At 38.1% G+C, this 18853-nt stretch overlaps 1 protein-coding gene across 4 annotated transcripts in view; it reads left to right on the forward strand.

Moving 5' to 3' along the window:
* The window catches only part of TBK1 (TANK-binding kinase 1), a 34336-nt gene that overhangs the window by 292 nt on the left and 15191 nt on the right, over positions 1 to 18853 (forward strand). The window contains exons 1-12 of one of the 4 annotated variants that reach the window (XM_010561717.1): positions 360 to 449; positions 3539 to 3659; positions 5440 to 5580; positions 6390 to 6519; positions 7127 to 7308; positions 8125 to 8285; positions 10228 to 10338; positions 12135 to 12314; positions 13824 to 14020; positions 15264 to 15322; positions 16505 to 16596; positions 17002 to 17103. In XM_010561717.1, coding sequence (XP_010560019.1) covers positions 3573 to 3659; positions 5440 to 5580; positions 6390 to 6519; positions 7127 to 7308; positions 8125 to 8285; positions 10228 to 10338; positions 12135 to 12314; positions 13824 to 14020; positions 15264 to 15322; positions 16505 to 16596; positions 17002 to 17103 — 1442 coding nt within the window. In that variant the 5' untranslated portion in view covers positions 360 to 449; positions 3539 to 3572. Of the gene's footprint in view, positions 1 to 359; positions 519 to 3538; positions 3660 to 5439; positions 5581 to 6389; positions 6520 to 7126; positions 7309 to 8124; positions 8286 to 10227; positions 10339 to 12134; positions 12315 to 13823; positions 14021 to 15263; positions 15323 to 16504; positions 16597 to 17001; positions 17104 to 18853 lie in introns of those variants that run through there. The other 3 variants (XM_010561716.1, XM_010561718.1, XM_010561719.1) reach the window with 3 other exon arrangements.

The following is an 18853-nucleotide window of genomic DNA, read 5'->3' on the forward strand; positions in this document are numbered from 1 at the left end:
GGGCCGGGGCCGAGGCCGAGGCCGGGGAGTCCTCTTCCCCCGTGGCGGGCTGGAAGCGCCGAGAGCAGCGCCGGAGCCAGGCTTGCCGCTGGCGTCGCGGGCCTCTGGGGGCCTGCGGGGCTTCGCCTGGGTTCAGGCAGCAGCTTGTGCGGCCCAGGGCAGGGCGTTTCGGTAATGGGACGGTCGGTGTTGGGCTGGAAGCTCCCGGAAGGAGGTTGGCCGAAGAACGGGGGGGTAGGAAGGAGGAACTTCGGGGGGAGAAACTTCCTTCCTGGGCGTTAAGAGAGGGCGTGCAGAAAGTATAAAACCCTTATGTTTACCAGACCATATGACGCTAACATAACCTTTGTTCGGAACCCCGGCACCTTGCCTGTCGGCTTTGGTGGCATATAGGATCTTGCCTGTAGACTGGAAGAGCCTTCCCTTCATCTTCTGTCCCTGCTTGCCTGGTGAGCTTGTATACTGCAGCTGTTAACAGGGGAAGTACCTGCTTTCTGTGCGTGTCCCACCTGCCGGAGGTAACAGCAGACTTCTTCGTATTAATTGGAAGCAGTCAATACTCCTGCTTCAAAGTATCGCGAGTTTAAAAAAAAAAAAAATCGCATTAGCAAATGCAGTCTTTTTCTCTTACAATTCCCCCTGCTGACAAAGAAGTAGTAGCATCGCCAGAAGCAGAAAAATACTCAAAAAAGAACCCCAAACCCCAAAAGCAGCCCCTAGCCCTTGAAATGCTAATGAGTCATGGGGGACAATCAACCTGGTGGTGGGAGAGATACATTTAGATATATGTGAGGAACTTCTGACTCCTGGTCATTAAGTCTGATACTACATGAGTGCGATTTGAAGAAACAGAAAGTTAAGCATTAAATCTAGTGACAGGACCAGTTTTACGGTTAGAGATCCATTTTTTTTTTCAGTATGAAACTCTTAGTGAATAGATTGAGGAAGATAATGGAAGATATGAAAAGAAAAATGGTCGTGCTGAGTGTTTAGCAAAGATGAGTTCTGAATCAGTCTAAGAAAGGAAAGGTATTAAATCAAAGGAGGTCTAAATATAAGTTATTGAATCAAATTATTATAATTTGAACATTAAAACTAAAGGTGAATGAGACTTTATGCCTTAAAAGTGAAGACTCTGCCAAAAGAGTGTAGACTTTGTTATTATTATAAAAATACTGTTTTGATAAAAAAAGTGGAATAGTGCAACATTGACTTTGGTTTGGCACTGGATATGTACCCTGGGATTCATACTGGCATAATTGTATCTGTAGTTTTGCAAGTGGAAAAAACGAGACCTTGAGAACTCGTTAGTGACTTGCTAGTTTGTTTTTTTTAAATCCATTGAATGATATTCAAGCTCATCTGTCACTTTTTGTTTTGTTTTCACCCATTGACCTTCAAGCAAATTTAATTAGGAATTGTGAAGGAAGAGAGTTGATCTCATATATAAGCTACCTCACCTTTATCACTTTGGGCAACATCATAATTCAGTCTCTAATAGGCTGCTAAAATTTTTAGTATTTGAACAGATGTCAGTGAAGAAACTTTGTGTTTACTTGATCCTTCTGCACGCTTTCTGTCTGCTTAGAAAGGTTTCATTATGTTTCTGCGTCTTGGTATGAATCTAATGAATGTTGCTTTGAAATAAATGACAAAATACATGTTTGTTGGTAATGTGCCAGCTGGCTTGTTACAAACAGGGTTTTAATTACGAGGAATTTTTTAATTTGGAGATTTAAAAAATGGTTTACAGAGTGGGCTGTGCAATATTTCGTTGCAGACCTCTTCCTTACCTTCTATGTCTGCATCATATGTAGCTCTTTGGTATCTACAGTAATTGCCAGCTGGGAGAAGTTATCTTATTCTGCTACTGTAAATTGCCTAGTCAGAGTTAACTGAGAATTGTAAGGGTTTGGGGAGTGGTGGGGGGTTTTTTTGGTTCGAATTTGAGATTAAAAACCTTTCTTCTCTTCTCTAGGCATTAAGAACTTTATCTAGATTTTACAAATGGTGTTGCTGCATGGCTTTGAATTTAGTTTAGAGTAATGTCAGGTCTTTGCATTGCGTCGTTGAGTTCTGTATGCTACATGTCATTGCCCGGGTGTTTTGGGACACCTTTGCGAGAAACTCCACATCTTACATGAGCGCACAGCGAAATGAAAGTATGAAGTCCGCAGTCACTATGGATAGAGGAATGCATTCAAAGTCACGAGCAAATGTGGGGGTCTCTGCGGCATGGTGTGGGTCGGATCAGGAGCAGCGCAAAGGCGGGTGCCGGAGCAGGACGGGCGGAGGGTGCTGGGGTGGCCGGCGGAGCGGTGCAGGCTGTTGGGCTCCTCTGGTGTCATCCTCTGCGCCAGGGAGCTCTCACAAAGTGTGAGCCACCTTCTTGTCATAGACATCCATGGGAAATTCTGTCATACCTCTTCCTCTGGGAGTTACAGGAAAGGCTTTTTTGTTTTGTTTGAGGATCCGTTAGCTGTTTCTTGCCAGTTAACAGGGGCAGATGCAGGGTCCCCTGCCAGGCTGTGAGGAAAGGCGGCTGCTGCTGCAGGACCTTCCCCTGGTCCGGTTGCCGTTTTGATCTCAAGATGCTTTAGATCTAGGAAGCTACGTCTTTGATCTTAGAGCCTTTCGCTAGATTTAATGGCAAAATCACTGCTTTAATTAAACCAAAAAGGCAAGGGTATTCACCTGCAGCTCCTGCTGTTCCTGCAAGGGGAGAAATCTGGTAGTTCTAATGTTTTTTTAATTGTTTTAATTTAATCTAACTTTTTTTTCCTCTTTCTTTTGGATCTGTGAAGACCTGAGTATCTGACAGTTTACATTTCAGGGAGGGTGGCGAAGCTAGGCTGTCTGTCTAGAAATGATGTGATGTACCAAACGTAGAATTTTAGAAATGAGAGAAATGTCCCTTTATTTTTTCCTGTAGTAATTGGTGGATGAAGAAAGTAGCTGAAAATACTTGTCTTAATTGTGACTTTTATCTAGCTTATGTAAAAATAGTTTTTTGTAAGTAGTTAGTCGAGTTCCTTTACAGTTGTACTGAAGTGCAGCTTCCAGAGCCAAAGGGATCTAAAAGATCCGTATACCCATCTGCCGTTATCTCTGATGCCTGTTCTTTGGCGTATATACCAAATAATGGAATTCGATTGCAGGTCTTGCTTATTTTCAAAAGACCTTGTGCACGTGCTTTTGACTCTTTCCTGTAGTTTTTGTTACTGTATCATTTAAACACCTGTGTACATCAGAAAACGGATTATAAAGCTTTCACTTTTCCAGTTGTATTTTCCAACAAAGTTTGGGGAGTAAAGACCTCAAATGCAGAGAGGTGTTGTGTCTATGGCATTAGTTTTGATTGTTGAGCTTGTTTCTTTGTTTCACCTCTTATTCTTCTACTTGGTTGTTCTTAATTATTTCTGTGTGTCTTTGGAGTTGTGGTTGGGTTGTGGGTTTTTTTTTCTTTCTAATTAAAGTAAGTCCTGTTCAAGTATTTTACTAAATTATAATTCACTATATTTAACCTTTTGTTTTTAAGGTGAAAAAGAAAACTGTCTCATCAAAGAGCAAAGATGCAGAGCACTTCGAATTACCTCTGGCTGTTGTCTGACATTCTAGGACAAGGAGCTACTGCAAATGTTTTCCGGGGACGACATAAGGTTTGTAAGGAATTACTAATCTGAGCAACATCTAAAATTGAAATTTTTTCATATGTGAGTAGCATCGTGAAATCAACGAAAACCAGTTCAAGACTTGGGCCTAAAGCAAATATATCTTTGTAACTATTCATACTTAGTTTTTAATTTTTAATAAACATCCATTCAGTTAGAGTTCTATACAGTTATTTCTGAGGATTTGTTTTCAATATTGTATTATTTGTCCTTGTAAAATATTAACCATTATTAATTCTTCATTCCTCCACTCTTCAGTTTTATGGAAAAAATACTCCTTGCTTAAGAATTTAAATAGGAATAAAAGTCTTATCAGTTTTTATTACATGATATGTTATTTTCATCTTTGCTAAGTTCTCTTTTCATAGTTTTTCCCTGTTCTTTTAAAACTCATTTTTATGATTTTGTACCGTAAGTGAAATGTTCTTAACATATTATCATATTGGATGAAGTTGCTGTTAGTCTTTGTCCATAAGTCAATGCTTCCTACATGTATAGGACACCATCTTCTTGGTGACATGCCTTGAGTAATCAGTACAAAATAGTACATCTTTGAGCAGTTTTGCTATGTAAATGATATGCTGATGTGTATGTTGTAACCTGAGTGAGGGGCTAAAATGACCTTATTTGTGTAGGTCATTCTATTCCTATGAATTTCACGGTATGTCTCACAGAATGAAGATAAGCCTAGTTGTGAAAGTGATCTTCCCTTATGGTAATGACAGTCTGTGTGAAATCAGTATGAAGTTATATATAAGCTACAGTGTTTTCTGTATTCCACATTTAACTGTGGAGCAACGCTAAGCAATAGTTCAGCAGTTAATGTGCTTTTCTGGGTGAGTGAATTTCAACACGGAATGATTCCTCTGTAAAGCTTATGGTTTCATGGTTGCACCTCTCATCACCTTCACTAGTCTGAGCGCATGACCTGCAGCTCGTTGTCAACGGGAGAAAACTTTTACCCAGGCAGCAGTAGTGCATGTAAGTGTGCTGTACAGCACACCTAGTCTAAGCGCAGGAAGGCTTTGTCCATAGACAGTCTGTCACGCACAAGACTGCTAATGCAAGCATATTCGTAGAGTGGGCGCAGGGAGGTACGTTGCACTCTCAGCTGGTGCTGTGGGTGCCTGAGCATGCTGGGGCTTGGTCCCACTTGAGAACTTAAGTCTCTGATTAAGCTCACGACTGCTCCTGTCACTTATGTGGGTTTGAATTGCTTCAGGATTTTGCATGAGTGGTATGTAGTACTCAATGCTGCCGCCTTTGAAAAAACAAATACTGCTTTATCAGTATCAACAGAACAATAAAGAAGAAGAGAGCAACGTTCAGCTTCCAAAAGTCATCTCTTAACTTAAGCCAGCCAAGATTCTCAACTGTAGTATCTGCGTGTCTCTTACTGATTTGTGCAAGTGGCTTACCTCTTGCTGAAAAAATTATTTTTCAGCTAAGTTTATGGGTCCTTCTTAAATGTGTAGCCTTTCTTATGCTAACTGTTCTTTTTTTAAAAGCACTTAGATTTTTGTGGGCTAATGTTGCGTTTCCATTCTGCTAGTCTGTGTGCTTCTAGTCTATATTAAACTAAACCAGTATATACTTAATATTTTTAGTAGAATCTTAATTTCCACTTTAACACAAAATACTATTTTGAACTATTTCCAATCTGGGTATGCTTGTATGAACAACAGATCTCAAAATGCTTGGATAATGGATATGTGTGCATTTACAGTCTTATGCTTCTGTTTGATTAGTAATTTGTTTGTTTGAACAGAAAACTGGGGATTTATACGCTGTCAAAGTATTTAACAGTATAAGTTTCCTTCGTCCTGTGGATGTTCAGATGCGAGAGTTTGAAGTATTGAAGAAACTAAATCATAAGAACATTGTCAAATTGTTTGCCATCGAAGAAGAGGTAATGAATTGTTGTACTTGTGATCTGAGATGTATAGTAGTAACCACAGTAACTGTCTTTTTGCTTTATCCTTAACTATAGAGGATAAAGTTATATTTTTAAAGAACAGTAACATGTATGATGATATAAATACTCTGACCCAATCACTAGCATTTTTTGTTTTTCTTTCTTTTTTGTTGTTGTTTTTGAAAGAATATGCTCGCTTTTGGTGGTTAGGCACAGGTTATGATTCTTCAAAGCCATCCTGAGAAGCCACTGTCCTAAGCTTTGTCTTGAATTAGAATTTTTAAACTATCTACCTGTATGAATATTTAATACATACTGATAGTTGGAACTGTTACAGTAATCCTGACAACTTTATGCTTTTGCTTTGCAGCCAACTAAAATAATGACGTAGGACATGTAGAACTGTGTGTTTATATGAACTGCAGTAGTTGTGCTGAAACTAAGACTGATCAGTTGAAATGACCCAGATGCTGAGATTAGTAAAGAGGGAAGAAGGACAATTGCTGCTTTCTGCTCTTCTGTGCTGTAGTTTGTCATTTGTCCAACTATCAATACTGCTGTCAACCCTCTAAGTGCCTAGAATTTGAGGCTTTCTCAATTTTTCCCCCTCTCCAAGTTAGAATACATAAAACAGTATAAAAATTCACCTGCGCTTCTTTTGAAGATGATCACCAGAATGGGATTTATGATCTAGCTACAGAACTACTTTTTTTTTTTTTTAAAGTAAGATCCTGTGGTTATATGTAATTTCTGACATTGTTTTCACAATGCTCACAGACTTATCTTTTTTAATTTTTTTCCAGACAACAACTAGACACAAAGTACTAATTATGGAATTTTGTCCATGTGGGAGTTTGTATACAGTTTTAGAGGAGCCGTCTAATGCCTTTGGTTTGCCAGAGTCTGAGTTCTTAATTGTTTTGAGAGATGTGGGTATGTAGACTTTGCTCTTTGGTCTAATTCGTTGACTGAAACGAGCTCATACTTGTTCTGTTTATTGTGAAAAAGCAAGAGATGAGGAATTTGAATGACTGTCAACTAATTGAACAAATTAATATGGTCATAAGTAGTCACATCTTTTATTTATGTCTGTTGGTATAGATAGCTGCATTAAGAAGCCATTTCTGTTTAAAGCTATAATTCCTATAATTCTTTTTTGTTTGTTTGTTTCAAGATTATTTGTCACTTGTTGGACTGATTCCTAGTGATAATTAATCTCAGAAGAGTAAATCAGAAAAATAATGAGGTTTATCTGTGTCTGCCTGTTATAATATTATTCTCCATTACTTTATGGGAAAAATCTTGCTGAGAGCAAGAAATACTGTAATTTAGCTGTTTGAAAGAAAAAGAAAAAAACACAAAAATGCTTAGAATATCCTCTGGTCCTGGTCTTAATCAAATGTCCCTTCTTATTCACATTTCCCAGTGAGAAAGTAAACACATATATCTTCCTAGCCTCAGTTACAATTCAGTGCTTGTGCAGTCTGTGTCAAGTTGTGTACATAAATTCTGTGGGGTTTTGTTTTGTTTTGTTTTGAAGTGGCTGGGATGAATCATCTCCGGGAGAATGGAATAGTGCACCGTGACATCAAACCAGGCAATATAATGCGTGTTATAGGTGAAGATGGTCAGTCTGTTTACAAACTTACAGACTTTGGTGCTGCAAGAGAACTTGAAGATGATGAACAATTTGTTTCTCTTTATGGCACAGAAGAGTATTTAGTAAGCCCATATGATTTCACTTTCTGTTGAAGTGTTTGAAGTCCAGGGCCCTTTGTGATGAGAGTTGAATAGGTGAAGGTCAGACTGTGGAAATTAGTATTTAAACCTTTGTATTATAATTTTTTTTTTATAACTTTCCACCCTTTTCACCTTGGGTCATGCCAGTTGTTCTGCTGAGCACAGTAGCCTTAAAATAATTTCCAGGTCTAACTTCCACTGTTTCCTTGTGTGAAAGAAAGAACAACAGTATTTTAGTTATGAATGTCTGCCTTTATCTCTGTAGGTGTTTTTCAGTTTGTATTTGAGCTACTTGGATGATGCTAGGTGTAGTTAAGATTCACTTGATATCTTAGCTAACCAAAGAGAGGCAGGCAGGGAAGCATCAATACAAGCATCTTAGGCATAATTTTCTTCCTCCCACGTTTTCCCACATGTAGTATCATAACTGATGTTCTCCTCTGCTATGGATCTTTTTCCAGTTTGGTTTCTGTTGTTTCAAAATCATCTGGAGGAATACTGGCTTTCTCTTCTTCTTCAGTGGTGTTTTATTCTAGTAGTCAATCTTTAGCTAAATTTTCAAGTATTTTTTGCAAACCTTTAATAAAAGAGGCTATCATACCTATGAACACTTTTGTGATGCTCTGTCAGAATAACTTGAAGCAAATTCTATGATGAAGCTAACTTTGCCTTTTGATTAAAATGCTGGAAGTTTAGAATGGCAAATTATCTTGCTGTGAAATGACAGATCAGGTTTTTGTTCTTTATGTTGTGCATAAAGCAATTCTAACTTCTTTTTTCTGTTTTTTTTCTTTTTAGCATCCTGATATGTATGAGCGAGCAGTTTTGAGGAAAGAACATCAGAAAAAGTACGGAGCAACAGTTGATCTATGGAGCATAGGGGTGACCTTTTACCACGCTGCAACAGGGAGTTTGCCTTTCCGACCTTTTGAAGGACCTCGTAGAAACAAGGAAGTGATGTAGGTAATTTAGAATGAGAATTTTATCTGTTCGTAAATTAATTCAGTCCATGAAATGCTTTTTAACAAGAAATCCTACACACACACAGTAAACATTAAAATAGTAAAAATATTTAAGGAAAAACGTTCTTTAAATTTGTTGTGGTTTAACTCCATTAGGCAGCTGAGCACCACACAGCTGTTTGCTCACTCCCCTGCAGTGGGATGGGGAAGAGAATTGGAAGGGTAAAAGTGTGAAAACTTGTGGGCTGAGATAAAAGACAGTTTAATAAGTAAAAAAAAAAAAAAAAAAAAAAAAAAAAGGCCAACAAAAAAACCCCACCCCTAAACCCAAAGGAAAACAAAACCAAGAAAAACAAGTGATGCAAAAAACCCCAGTTGCTCACCACCAGCCAGCTGATGCTCAGTCAGTCCCTGACCAACTGCCACCCTGGCAAATTTGCCCCCCGCAGCTTTTATTGCTGAGCATGATGTCATATGGTAGGGAATATCCCTTGGGGTCAGCTGTCCTGGCCGTGTCCCCTTCCAGCTTCTTTCCTGCCCCCAGCCTACCTACTGGCGGGGCAGTGTGAGAAGTAGAAAAGGCCTTGATGCTGTGTAAGCACTGCTCAGCAGTGGCTAAAACAGCCTTGTGTTACCAACACTGTTTTGGTCACAAATCTGAAACACAGCACCATATGAGCTACTATGAAGAAAATTAACTCTATTCCAGCCAAAACCAGTACAAACATTCTGCTTCACCAAAGATTTTACTGTGTGGCAGCATAAGACCTGAATTAAGCATCAGAGCTCCCCCAAAATACTGATGTTTTTCCACACATCTTTCCTTCACCATGGCACTAGGCTGATCTGTTGCAGAGTGGTGTACATAACTTGGATGTTCAGGCGAAATTATGTTATTCTGAAACAGGTTTTCAGTTCTGCAAATTTTTGTTGTCCTTTAAATGATTGTCTTCCCAGGCAGTCTTGAAATGCATGCACTACCCATGAGACTGACATTTTTTGAGGAGCATAGTTGTGGACTGTGGCTGAAGGTAACAGGAGTAGCTCCTGAATGGGAAACAGAAGTTGTGTCTATGACATGCTGGTTGGAACTGATTTCTGTTTCATCTTAGTCTAGTTCTATTTTGTTGTTGTTCTTTGTGTTGCATTTAAAAAATAAAGCAAGGTGGTAATTGGGAACTTTAATAGGCCAGTATCATTTCTGTTCTGGTACTCCTTGCAAAGCTGACTGCAATTTTCTTAGTTTAAGGAACTGCCCATCCTGTGGTTACCCCACAGGCATTCTTGTTGTTGTATCTGCTTGAGAGATAAGCAAGGAACATATGTTTTGTACGTAGCTCGTCCTCCAAAAAGAGAAAGCGCAACTGAAATTTTCTGTTGCAAAAAGCATATTGCTCCTGATTCATTTAATGAGAAATACTAGCCTGTTCAGTACAAAGTTAGACAATGCCAAACTGTATCCAAATTGCTAGATGTTTCCAACTTAATTTCTCAGAGCCCATATCCTGTTCCTTCTTTATCCCCAAGTGACTTTGTGGTGGCTAAATGTCATCTTTTGCCATGGAACACGCTAGAAGTTAGTCCTGTAATGCCTAAATTGAACTGCCTGGGAAATCTGACTTTAATTAACACTCGTGAAAAAACTTCAGCTTCCTTCAGTGATGCCTGAAATCTCTCCTAAATTTTTCCCAAACCTGAGGTGGACAAAGTTGCTTCTCCAACATAGCCCAAAGTGTTTCCTTTTCATTGTTTACAATTTTAGCACCACTCTCTGTCAGCTTGTAAGTGAAGCTTCCTAATTATTGCACCACCTACAAATTTAGGCCAACCTGTTGTTTAGATTTATATTATTGATAGCCCTCTGAGGATTAGTTACTAGATCTGTGTATGTATGGGAGGTAGTAGCTGAAGTCTCTATTATTTTTATAATGTATCACAGGTATAAAATAATCACTGGAAAGCCTTCTGGTGCTATTTCTGGAATACAGAAAGCAGAAAATGGACCAATTGAATGGAGTTGGGAGATGCCTGTTTCTTGTAGTCTTTCAAAGTAAGTTCGAACTTCTCACAAAATGTTTCGATGCTACCTGATTGTGCCTTTCCAGTTAGTCTCTCACTATTGGGTCTTTGGAACAGAGATCTGACTGTTGCAGTTGTTTTCTTTGAATTCTTCAGTAGATCAGTACATTCTACTATTAAGTTACCAAGTATTTTTTCTTCCCATCTGTCCAAATAGTTTTATGACTGCTAATGTACAAATGAGCACCTGGGATTCTGAAGCAGTATGAGTAGAAGAAAGATTACTACTATATTTTCTTCACCCTTAGGAAAGAGTATGAAGATTTAATAAAATTTGAATTGACAGCCACCCTTTCTTGCAAGAAGGTGACTTCAGACATTACAAAGATTAGGCAGTAGGAAGGAAATAATAAGAAAAGACAGTTCAGACACTTGCATTTTTGCCAGAAGAAAATTCACATCAGCACATTTTAACATATTCTCATAGTATCTATAAATTTTTTTTATTATCATATTTTTTGCTTCATACATCATAATACTCAGTAGGAAGAGCCATGGAAGATCTAATCTCAATATGATCTTAAAAAACACCTCCCGTAACCCATTTACCTATTTATCTTCCTGTGACTTCTTCAGTACTTTAAAGTTAATACTCTTTTATGGTAAAGGGAGAAAAATTGTTCTGTGAACGGACTCTAGAAACAAACTTTTCTGAAAGCCAAATATGTAGATCCATAAGGGGTGTAGAGTGAAAGTCTGGTTTAAATCAATTCATTAGTTTATAGTGTGCAGAGCTTGCAATTTATATATATTTTTCATGATACTGCTCAGTTGTTTCCTCTGCTTATTCCATATAATTGAAGTGCTTGAAATAATAAAGGAAGAGATTTTTTCATTAAACATCTGTTTACAGTAATATTTTCAAGTAGCATTTAAACAGTATTTACTGTTATATGTTTAGTACTAAAGTGAGTTTGAGCACAACATCCACTGACCCCTAACATGGCCATCAGTGTGCTTGTAAGCCACTGAAGCTTGCTTCAAAATGTTGCCAGTTTTACCACTGGATTCAGGTTTGATGTGTACATAATGTTAAAACTTCGAAGAAGTTGTTCATGATAACACAGGAGTAGGATCTATAAAGTTCCTTGCAATTCAGATTATCAAAGTAGAAATACAAGAAATTTAAGCTGCCTTTTGTCCTAGAATAGTAATGACTGTAAGGCAATAGTTGCATATTTTTCTTTGCAGCAGTTGAGCTGTATGCATGGAGTACTTATTTAGCCCCATCTCAATCAGGATGAATTCTGTTAGCGTTGACAATTTAAATAATGAGTCTTTGCTAACGCAGCTGATTTTGACTGAAAGCAACATAGTGTGCTCACACAAGCAGCTCAGCCAGCAAACCATAAATGGCAGTAGCTTCCTTCAAAGTTATAAACTGTGGTAAGTGTGTGGGTGACCTGGGTAAAAGACTACTGCCCAGCAGTGGTAGAAGGTGACCTTAACTCTACAATGTAGACTTTTAAAATGCATGCCATTTTTCCAATGCCCATGGAATTTGTCAAATACCAAGGCAAAAATATTTTGGTAGTTGAGCCTAAAAAGGAAAGAGATAAAGTATGTGTATTAATGAAAAACAATGGACATTACCCTTGAATGTTTTGTTGTTCAGGAGAGGGGAAAAAAAAAAAAGTATTGGAGTGTTCTTCAAGGTATAATAGATTTGCATTCATGAGACAAGTCAAATGAAATATTGCAAGTGGTTACAAGGTAAAAAGACCCAAATAGATCCAAGTTGTCTTATCTCTTCCTGGTGTCCTTTAGGGGTCTGCAAGTACTGCTCACACCTGTCCTTGCAAATATTCTTGAAGCAGACCAGGAAAAATGCTGGGGGTTTGACCAGTTCTTTGCAGAGACGAGTGACGTACTGCACCGAATAATAATCCACATCTTTTCACTACAGCAGATGACCTTGCACAAAGTTTATATTCACAGTTATAATACGTAAGTGTTCTCTCTATTTTCATTACTTTGCTGTTATTCGGGCAAACGGTACTGTGATCTCAGATCACCAGTGTTACAAATACAAATTCAGTAGCCTTTCCTTGGCGGTTTATCTGGGGAAGTGAAAGCTTGTAATTCTCCTGTGTAGTCACAGTGCATAGAAGCATGTTGACCAAAAATAAAAATAAAATCATTGAAGGTCAAATCAACTGATCTTAAACTAGGTCTTAATCAGTGACAGAACACAAACTTAATCCTTGACATGTTACATCATGTCTGTGTTCATAATGGCTACCAACTCATCCCACATTTGTATATGTACCTTATTTACAAAGTAGCTTTCCAGAGACTGTGTTCCGCTCTTGCTTTTCTTATCTTGTCCTGAAGAATACAAAATGTGCACATCATCTGTGTCTGATGTAAAACTCTCTCAGGGGTTCTGAAGTTGTAATTAGTACAATTTAGGATCCAGAGTTATATGGAGTTCACTTTATGGTCATTAAGTGCTGATGTTAAAAGCTGTAAAGTCTGGTTTACAGTTTGATACAAAAATAAGTGCCTTCTCTCTGCCTTATTACAGATAATACAGAGCATCTGTTGTTCTCTAATATGCAAACAGTTATTTCATCAAATGTGTAAATACAGTTCCGGCCTTTTCCAATTTTTCTTTTCTCTTCTGTCATTTGTGCTTTGAGAGAGCCCAAATACTATTTTTGCAACAAATCTTGCTTGTAGCTCAAACTGCTATTTTTTTAATTTTATTTTATTATTTACCTGATTATTTATATACTAGCTGTAGTATTAAGAAGTGACAGTGTACTAGTGCTACGCAGGAGGCAAACTGGTCCTTCCTGTTAGTGTGCTTAAGGTTTTTTCTTCTTTGTGGGAGGTTTTGTTTGTTTGGTTGGTGGTTGGGGGTTTTGAGGGGGTAGAGGGGAAAGTTTGTTATAAATTCTTATGCCTTGTATCCATTGATTGCTGGAAATAAAATACCAAAGTGTCTTTGGTCTTCCTTATTACTGCTGTTTTAGGAGATAATCTGACTGTCTGTTAGTTTACAGGCTGAATTTAAGGTGTGCGCTTTTTGACCTGTAAAACACCAGACTTTTCTCTTGGGGAGACCATCCATCTCCTTTGAAGAAATGGGTGTCCCTGAGAAAACCGAAGTATGCTTCCTTCCTCTCATCTGGTGTTGCTTGTTTTTACTGACTTTCAGACTTCAGGCCAAAGCAAGTTTGTTTACACAGACATGCTTTGGTGGAAAATCAGAGGTAGAAAGGGAAGTTTGATATTTTGCAGGAAATAGCGTTTAGTTTTGTAACAGAGCAACCTGGAGCCTTAGGCAGTGTGCTGCCTTTTGTTCTGCTTGTAAGTCAAATGCTTTATGTGTAAACAAGTTATTAATTAATCAGAAGTAAAAGGGATTTTTATTTAAGTAATACAAAATCTGAATTGTTGAAGTATTGTAGTGAGTCTTAACTACTACTGAATATATTGTTTGTATTATAGAGCTGCTATATTTCATGAGTTGGTCTACAAACAGACAAAAATACCATCTCAGAGTCAAGAACTGGTATATGAAGGTCGGCGTTTAATACTAGAGCCTGGCAGATTGGCACAGCACTTCCCCAGAACAACTGAGGAGAATCCTATCTTTGTAGTAAGCAGGGAGGCTGTGAACATTGTCGGATTAATCTACGAAGAAGGTATATAGAAGTCATTTCCCCTTTCTTATAGCTATCTTTTGTAAATAGTTTGGGTTATTTAATTATCCTTTTATGTCTGTTATGTCTTAGAAATAGTGTTTGAAAATTTTCTCTGTTGATACCTGAAGTTCTAAGTATGCAGTCCATTTTTTTTTTTTCCAAAAATGCTGAGTATCCAGCATATTTTTACAGAAACAGTAGCTGCTTGTAATGTTCCTGTGCTGTGAACTTGAGCATTTGTGTGTTAAGATGTAGTGGTGCATATGGAGTTCTGAAATTTTTTGAAGCATGGCACTTTTAACAAGTAGAAAGGAACATTATAGAATGTAATTCAAAGCTGGTTCTTTTGTTCCTTTACTCACTAAGTGGAAATTCAAGTTTTACTTTTTTATTTGTCATGAATGTGGTTAGCCTTTCAGTTAACAGAGGAGGTCTTAACAACTTACCTTTGCTTAGAAGATAAGGTAATGCCATAACAGAAAAAAAAAATAAATTAGGTTTTTGCATTTCCATTTATCATTGAAAGGGTTATAGAGGGCCCTCTGCCAGAGCTGTTTTTATAAGAGATGAGCTGGAGGACATGCCTCCAGATGAGAGGTCAGTATTGCTTTTGTTGGTATATGCTACGTACTGACTGCTTGGGCCAGCTGGCACTCACACAGAGGTGCTGAAGAGTGTGGGTAGGTGAGCTGTTTGTGGAAGGATCAACAGGGCCTTTATATTGTGCCAGAGCTTTCTGAAGGAGTCAATGAGCATGAGAACAAAGGAGATTCAGCTGATAGAGGCTACCCTAGGTTTCAAAAAGCTGTTTGGTGAAGTCCTGCCCGTAAAAGTCTCAGTGAAACTAAGCAGCCATGGGATAAGAGGGAACAGTCTCCCATGTGGACAAGCATAGGGCTGAAGAGCAGAAATAAATGGTTGGCTTTCTCAATGAAGAGGGATCACTAGTGAAGACCTGCATGAAATCTGTGCTGTGCAGCATGTTCAAAAGTGACTCAGGAAAAGGAAGGGAAGGACAGTTGGCTGAAGATACCAAGTTATTTAAAGCATTTAAGACAAAGGCTGGTTTTGAAGGTGTGCATGAGAACCACATGATATTAAAAGGCTTGGCAGTAACAGATTAGATGAAAATTCATGTCGACACACGTAAAAACCGTGTACAGGGTGGGGAGGGGAAACAGTCTGAACTTTTAAAGTCTCTTATGGAAAGTAAGAAAATACAGATGTTTGGTTTATGTTTCAGTTTTACTTCCTAAAGTACATCAACGTTATGATTTGGATGGGGATGCCAGTATGGCTAAAGTGAGTAATTATTCTTTTAATTTGTATACCTGTCTCAGATAATGATACTGAAATGAAAGCTATTTGTTTTTCAGATGAATAATATTAATGAATCTATTTTTAATATGCTAGTGAGGATTCTGATTGGCAGAAATGTATTTGTTAACAAGGGCTCCAAAAGTATATTAAAGCCATACTTTGTATACAAAGTATGTATGTATATTTTTTAAAAAAGCAAACTCAGAAAACTAGCCTTCTAAAGTCCATGTGCTTTGTTACTGCATAATTCGGTGATGGCGGGGAAGGAGCCTGCAACTTTGGAGTCCTGAAGTTAGCTAAAAGATTCATAACATCCCCTGTGATGGTACAAAACTTAATGTAAGAAAAGTAACTTTCATCTTTCTCTGAATAGAGAGGAGTCTCTAGGAGACTGCAAAAGAGTAGAATTTCTCTTGCCTCTCTTGCAAATTTTCAGAATCTGTGGGAGACAAGTAGAGAATGTTTCATTCTTTTGGTCATTTTTCTAAAACTACTGAATGTATGCATTGCCATGCTTTGACTTTGTGACCACCATTTATACTATGCCTATAAAATACTGCCTGCTGAGGAGCCTTGTATTCAGGCATGCTAGTCCTGAAAGTGCATGTAACTTTGAATACCAGAAGTCTTTAAAATGAATAAACAAAGTCATCAGTTGATATTAATTATTTAAAATATTGGAAGTTATAACTTCTGAAAATTTGTTCACAATTCTAAATAATGCAGCAACTTGTAAGTGGAATTAGGTGAATGAAGAGAGTCCCTAGCCTTAGAATTTAAAAATGTGTTGTTTTTTACAAGTTTCTTCTAATGTATATGTTTAACTCCTAAACTACTGAAGAAATGTACTTGTGACTTTCCAGAAATTAAAGTAAATCCTGAGAGTAAGTGGTGTCATTTTTGTTTATAAGAGACTTATTTTAATCTCTAACAGATATTTCAGCATAACTGGAAAAAACTCACTACCATGTTTAGCTCTGCCTCCATAATGAGTGTTTGGTTATCTCCTGACTAAAGTTTGGGCAAAGTTATGCATTTTAAACTACCATCTTCATGTTGCTCTTTCTTTTATTAATCTGTGTTGCTTTGTTGTGATTAATTGACTTGAAACAATTGTTAAGAGAATGCCAGATTAGTACTAATGTTGTTTGTTTTTTCCATCAGGCAGTGACGGGTATTGTATGTTATGCCTGTAGAGTTGCCAGTTCTTTGCTACTTTACCAGGAGCTGATGCGAAAAGGAATACGATGGTTAATGTAAGCAATTGATTGAATTTCATTGCACCTTTTTTTTTTTTAGATATGCCTTGATTATCAATATGTAATTCTGTGATCTCCCAGTATCTTGGGAGGTTTTCTTTACCCCTTGAATATGAATAGGCTTTCTGAATATTTTCCTTCTTTCTTTTCTGGCAATAAGGTTTAGGTATTTACAACTTCACTTTCTTCTGTGAATAATTTAAGTCTAACCTCTGGTAACATGCAGGTACAATTGAGCAGCTTGCACAGGATAGTTTTATATGAGGATTATACTAATGCATCTCTAACTGAAAGCAATTTTTACTAGCAGTTATTACTGTAGGTATATTATTGTATTACTGATTGCTGGTAAGATAGCAGTTGAATACTTTATTGTTATAGACAAATGCTTCACTTTTTCAGTGAAATAATCAAGGATGATTACAATGAAATGGTTCATAAAAAGACAGAGGTTGTCATCAGACTGGATTTCTGCAGCAGAAACATTGAGAAAGCTGAGAAAATGTGAGTAGAAGCACTACACTGTATGCATTGATTTTTCACCATCATCCTTAATGACAGCGGTATTTTAAGTTATTTTATTTACAGGGTTTTTGCATATAAAAATTAAATCTGAATCAGCATGGTTTTGCTGATGGCAGTGACTTAAGCAGATTTAGTAATATGCTTTACTCAAATTAGAGTGTTAATTTTGCTGCTTAACCTAGTGGGAACAAGTAATTACTATAGAGTAGTAATTGTATGTGTTCTTTTTCTCCATTCTTTCTGACTCAGCTCGTTTGCTGTTGTTGACTTTAGAAGCTATAATAAAGCCTGGACAAAGAATCGAGTAGCTTTCCTTTCACTAGTGCTTTAGTGCCTTTGTCACTGAGTTTGCTTGTGTGTGTTTATTAAGGATGTCTTTAAATACTGCCCCATTCACAGCATGGAAAGAATTTTACGTTGAAATATGACATCGAGCAGCTGAAAAAAAACCCCACCACCAAGAACCAAAGGTGCATTAGGATATCACTAGATCACAGTGCATGCACATAGGGATGCCAAAAGTACATTGCACAGGAAATTCTACTTCTGTCATTTTTTTTAAGTGCCTGACTATTAAGTTGTTTTTTTTCTATTTTGGTTAATTCAAATGGCAGAGGTCTGTATCACAGAATCTCACTGTTGCCCATATGGATCCATTTAGATCTATACAGTAGAAAGTTTTTTAAAGTGCTTTCTTTAAAACTGACATTTATAATAAGTGTCGTGGTTTCAGCCCAGCCGGTAACAAAGGACCACGCGGCCGCTCGCTCACTCCTCCCGCCCCCCTCCGGTGGGATAGGGGGGAAGACGGAGGAGAGGAAAAAAACCAAACCTGGAACCTCGAGGGTTGAGATAAAGGCAGTTTACTGGAACAACACAAAGAAATTGCAACAACAACAACGGTACTAATGAAAAAGTATACAAAAAGAGTGATGCACAGTGCAACTGCTCACCACCTGGGACCCGACGCTCCGCCACTTCCCCCACCGAAAAGAAGAGCCCACCCCCCGGCCCGCTCCCCCTTTATATACTGAGCATGATGTCACATGGTATGGAATAGCTCCTTGGCCAGTTCAGGTCAGCTGCCCCGGCTATGCCCCCCACCTCCCAGGTTCCTGTAAAAAAAAATTAACTCTATCCCAGCTGAACCCAGGACAATAAGGAGCAACTAAAGAACTGTTGTCTTTTAGCATAGGAGACTTCCAAGTTTCAAAGACTGTAAAAGACACTTATTTCTTTTGTCTTCCATTCCAAGGAAGCAAATGTTTTCTGGTGGTCAGACTCTCCTGCCCTACCTCTTTCAGTCAAGAGCTGTCTGTAGGAGATGGGATTGCACCATTGAATTCTCCCTCCCAAGTTTCATTTTTTCTCTCTCCCGATCTTTGTTTCATCTCTGAGTCTCACTCAATGTCCAATTCTCAGTCATATTCTTTTCCACTTCTAAGGTGTCCTTGCAGGCCTTTGTTCAGTCTTTCCACGAACTAGCATTAGCTCCGTCTTTAAGGTGTGTTATTCTTACACAGTCTGATACAAGCTTTAAACCCCAGCTCCTCATAGGATTCTCCTATGGGTAGTTGTTTTCCTGTTCAACCTACTGCTAGTCTCCCCCAAATGCTGTCTTGGTCATAGGATTCTCCAGATTTGCTTCCAGTGCAGATGCCCACAAGATCATAGAATTATAGAATCATTTAGGTTGGAAAAGACCTTCAAGATCATCAAGTCCAACCAT

Source organism: Haliaeetus leucocephalus, unplaced genomic scaffold, assembly GCF_000737465.1.
Source record: "Haliaeetus leucocephalus isolate CR32 unplaced genomic scaffold, Haliaeetus_leucocephalus-4.0 Scaffold151, whole genome shotgun sequence".
Classification (NCBI taxonomy): Eukaryota; Metazoa; Chordata; class Aves; order Accipitriformes; family Accipitridae; genus Haliaeetus; species Haliaeetus leucocephalus.